Source organism: Babylonia areolata, chromosome 25 (assembly GCF_041734735.1).
Source record: "Babylonia areolata isolate BAREFJ2019XMU chromosome 25, ASM4173473v1, whole genome shotgun sequence".
NCBI classification, from domain to species: domain Eukaryota; kingdom Metazoa; phylum Mollusca; class Gastropoda; order Neogastropoda; family Buccinidae; genus Babylonia; species Babylonia areolata.
Window position 1 is genome coordinate 19786126 of NC_134900.1, and position 5000 is coordinate 19791125.

Sequence of the window (5000 nt, forward strand, 5' to 3'; positions counted from 1 at the left end):
TCCAGTCTGGACAGGACAAAAGAGGAAGCCATATTTTTCTGTGTTATGTAGGGTCTGACTGAAGCTAGCCTTCGGAGATGAAAATTACATGAACGACGCAAGGTTTGATCGAGATATACACCCAGGTATTTGGTTGATGTTTGAAATGCTACTGAACCAGGGCCAAACGTAACTGGGTCCTTTTCTGCTGCTTTAAGACGAGTTAGGTCTCCTACGGCTAAGAGTTCGATTTTGTCTTCATTGAGCTTTAGCTTGTGTGTCCATCTATGTTTTTACATCAGCTACACAAGCTTCCAAATCAGTAATGACTTTTTAAAAATCATATGGTGGAGCGGTTTTTGTAATATATATATATATATATATATATATATATATATATATATATATATATATATATATATGCGTGTGTGTTTGTATTTATCTATTCATTTATTCAGCTGTTTATATATGTGAGTCTGTCTGTTCAGTCTGTGTGTAGATTTTTTGTTTGTTTTTGTTTACGACTGGAAATATTTCCATATATTTTCCTCACTCCATTCCCACACCGACTTCTTTCACTCAACATCCAAGTCAGCTGACTCATTGAAAATACTGAGAAATCTCTTAACTGCCTCGAGAACAGATACGTGTGGGTATTTTCACAACCAAATAAAGTTTGTTTGCGTTTCGTTGTTGTTGTTTTTGTGTGTTTTTTTTGGTGTGTGTGTGTGTCTGTCTGTGTGTGTGTGTGTGTGTGTGTGTGTGTGTGTGTGTGTGTAATGATAATAATAATAATACTAATAATCATGTACATTCATATAGCGCCCTTTCTGTCAAAGAGCTCAGGGCGCTTTACATGAAAGAAAAATATTACAAGTTACATAAAACATTCGTGACCACTCTTTCTCAAAAAACCCTCCTCCCTCCCCCCTCTCCCCCTCTACACACACGCACTCTCCCTTCCCACTCTACACACATCCAACGTGAGCTGACATGGGTGGTGTTGGAGACAAAGAAGCCGGGATTGCTTATAGATAGGTATTAAAAAATGAGTTTTTAGTGGTGAGCGAAAAGCAGAAATAGAATCAGATACACGGATATGATGAGGAAGGTTGTTCCAGATGTGAGGAGCAGCAGAGAAAAAAGAACGTTCTCCATAGGTTCTTGTACTGACACGAGGAAGTTTCAAAAGGTAACAGTGAGAGGAAGAGCGGAGATTTCTTGCGGGAGTATAAACACTGATAAGGTCAGAAAGATATGTAGGTCCTGTGGAGTGAAAAGCAGAATAGCAGAGACACGCAATTTTGTATTTAATTCTCGCTTCAATGGGGAGCCAATGAAGAGTTCTGAGGTGAGGAGAAATGTGATCAGTACATGGGACTCTGCGAGTCAGACGGGCAGCGTTGTTTTGAAGTTTTTGAATTCGCTGAAGAATATTATGTGGACAGCCTGTGAGAAGAGAATTACAGTAGTCGATTCGTGACAGTACAAAAGCAGAAAAAAGAGTTTTAGTAGTTTCAAAAGAAAAGTACTGACGGATAGGGTTGATGCGACGAAGTTCACAATTGACTATACGTAGCAGATTTACTACCTGAGCATGCATGCTGAGGTTTGTCAAGAATGACTCCATATATAAATATATATATGTGTATCTGTGTGTGTGTGTGTGTGTGTGTGTGTGTGTGTGTGTGTGTGTGTGTGTGTGTGTGTGAAAGAGAAATATCATGTTTAGAAATGATTTTTTCCCTCAAATTGTTATGCTGTTCATATCGTTTGAAAAATATGTTTGTGCCGATCGTCGCCTTTAAGTTTTTTGTTGACGTGTGTTTGGGCACCCTGTGTGGTACTGATAAGGTTATTGTGTATTGTATTGTGTTGTATTGTATTTGTTGTATCATGTTGTACCTCTAATGTCTTAATGTCTGACAAGGAAAAGTTCCCATGGAAGACGGAATGTTGCTGTCCTCAGGTGTATCGTCCACAGACATGCTTGCGTCTGGAACAAAACTGCTTGAAATTGTGAAAGTGCTCAGAATCGACAGTGTGTTTAATCAAGGTGGCAGTACTACCCAGCGGAAGATATATACCCAAATAAAATCAGGCAGTACTGCCATATTGAAACGATGCGATTCCCAAACAGCGTTGTATCTGACACGCCGAATAAACTGTTAGGAACTGGTATTGCTTAGACACAATAAAGGTGCACGCACACGAAACGTGTCGACAGGTGTGTCTTTCAAAAGAATCGCGGAGGTATCGAACGGCAGACGGGTCGTGTAACCATGCCTTTAACCTGGGCATGGCCAACACGCCGCTGGCTCGGATGCTGCCTGCAGAGTATGATGATAGTAAGTGTGCCTCCCCCCTCTGTCTGTCTGTCTGTCTGTCTTTGTCACTGTTAATCTGTCTCTGTCTCTCTCTCTCTCTGTTTTCATGTATATGTCTCTGTCTCTGTCTATGTCTTCATGTATATATCTCTGTCTGACTCTGTCTCTGTATCTTCCTTTCTGAATCTCTCTGTGTCTGTATTTTACTCTGTCAGTCGGTCGGTCTCTGTGCGTGTGTGGGTGGGGGTGGGGTGTCTGTGTATGTCTCTCTCCTTTTGTGTGTGTGTGTGTGTGTAAATGTTAGATAATGTATGTACGTGCGTGTGTCCAAACAACGCATTCAGTTTTGCAGAATGGGAGCCTGTTTTATTGGCGCTGTCAGGCCTTGAGAGATTACCTAAAGCGCTGGATTTGTTGCAGAGCAAAGACGCGGTGATTCGTTACATTATCTGAGAATATCAGATGTCTCTTTTGGTTTATCTGTTTTTGAAGTAGGGTGTGGGAGTGAGATATTTTGGACAGAAACGTCTTCTTCTTCTACTGCCATTGATGCTGCTGCTACTACTTCTTCTACTACTATGTATGTATGTATGATATTCAGTCGTGTTCGACTATGACCATCGGAACAGCAGAGGAGGTAACTGCTGTCTCGACTATCTTAGCTAGAATTTGATTATAGTAGAGAGTGTCTTGCCCAAGTTACATCCCCACTCTCTCGGCCAAGAGGGTTTTAGGACAGTCGGTGTTGGGATGCTTCCCAAAGGCCAAATAGCCCCCAAGGCTGCTTCACTAAAAGCCAGTGCAATTTTGCCTCCTAGTTTGAAAGCCATCATTCATTCATTATGCCCATCGCTCCTGGTGGAGCATAGGCCATCGACGACCCCTCGCCATCGCACTCTGTTCTGGGCTGTTCTGGCCACTCCAGTCCAGTTGGTCCCTTGCTGCTTCAGCTCTGCCTCGGTATCTCGCCTCCAGCTGTTGCGAGGCCGGCCTCTCTTCCTCTTTCCCTGCGGGTTCCAGGTCAGGGCTTGGCGTGTGATGCTGGACGCTGGCTTCCTGAGGGTGTGTCCGATCCAGCCCCACTTCCTCCGCAGTATCTGCTTGGCCACTGGTTCCTGTCCCGCTCGCTCCCACAGATCTTCGTTTCGGGTCTTCTCCTGTCATCGGATCTTGTAGATGCGCCTCAGACAGGTGTTGAAGAATGTCTGAATCTTCTGCTGCATCGTCTGTGTTGTCCGCCATGTCTCGCATCCGTAGAGCAGAATTGACTTCACATTGGAGTAGTTTGAAAGCCATAGTCATTCATTAAAGACTAAGCTGTGAATGATTTCCCATTGCAAACGGACACACCATTGGTACACACTGACGGAGAAACCATTGATAATGCAGCTCTCACTTTCTTGTTGGCCCAACTGTAAACTCATGTCAATCTCTAGTATAAGCTCATACATACATACATACATACTACTACTACTTACAACAACAGGATCAACAACTACAACTGCAACATCACCCATTTCAAACAGCGATCACAGCAAAATAACTTCACATCATTTTTCGCCGTGAGTTTGTCCAAAGCACGTGACATGGACACGGCGTTTCTGTCCCTGATCCAGAGATAAACGCGCCCCGTACGAAAGGCAAGCGGGGCGGCCCTCTGCCGGCTGGTTCGGACATCAGCCGGATCCTGCACGGCCACAAGAACCACTTCGGGGGGCGGAGCGTCATGCTGATGCAGTGGGGGCAGCTGATGGACCATGACTTCGCCCTCTCTCCTGGTGGGTTTGTTGGTCCATTTTCTGAGTCTTGTTGTTGTTTTTTCTGACTTCTCGTCTGTCTGTCTGTTTGTCTGTCTCTCAGCCCTCTCTACTGGTGGATTTATTGGACTTAGGTCCATTTCCCGAGTCTCTTTTTCTGTCTGTCTGTCTATCTGTGTGTGTGTGTGTGGTGTATATGTGTGTGTGTGTGTTGTAGTGTATATGTGTGGTATGTGTGTGTGTGTGTGTTGTAGTGTATATGTGTGGTATGTGTGTGTGTGTGTGTGTGTGTGTCCTGTCGGACCATGTTCTCCAGCAGCTCCAAGTGTGTCCTTTGCTCACCCGTGTTTCCGCTTTCTGCGGATGTGATAATGCTGTCCGGCTAGTTGAAGATTGTTTCAATTTAGCGGAGTTTGACTGTTCTGCAGATAAAATACGAATTCTGCTTTTCATTTTCTCAGTAAATTCAAGTTCAATTCATGCAAATTGAAAAGGGTGTTGCTTAATCCAGGAATAGAATCCATCTTGAGAGTGTGCCCGAGTATTTCTGTGAGTGGGTGGTGGGGCTGTGGGGAAGAGAAGTTGGGGAGTCGCTGTCTTACAGTGAGAAAAAATGTGAATCAGTTGCACACAAACGCAGACACATAATCGGCGTTTGCATGCTTTCTACTTCATTACATTTTCCGTCTATTCCTCTTCGTCCTCGTCTTCCTTCTTCTTCTTGTGCGGAGGCTTTATAGTTCTGTCAGATATGACTTTTTGTGTTATGTGTCGGCAAAAAATGTTTTCTCTCTCATCATCTTATTTTGTGTCATTCTCAACAGTATTCCTGCCGGAGGGAGGTGAGCTTTTGTTGATGTTTGGCCACTCGTGTGTGTGTGTGAGAGAGAGAAAGAGAAAGAAAGAGAGGGGAGTCGGAGGCGCACGCTGACGCTAG

At 44.0% G+C, this 5000-nt stretch overlaps 1 protein-coding gene across 1 annotated transcript in view; it reads left to right on the plus strand.

The window, feature by feature from the left end:
- Positions 1-5000, plus strand: part of LOC143299902 (chorion peroxidase-like) — a 35244-nt gene that overhangs the window by 5018 nt on the left and 25226 nt on the right. Inside the window, exons 3-5 of the mRNA XM_076613404.1 lie at positions 2207-2327; positions 3923-4084; positions 4888-4905. Of these exons, the coding sequence (XP_076469519.1) occupies positions 2207-2327; positions 3923-4084; positions 4888-4905 (301 nt within the window). The remainder of the gene's footprint in view (positions 1-2206; positions 2328-3922; positions 4085-4887; positions 4906-5000) is intronic.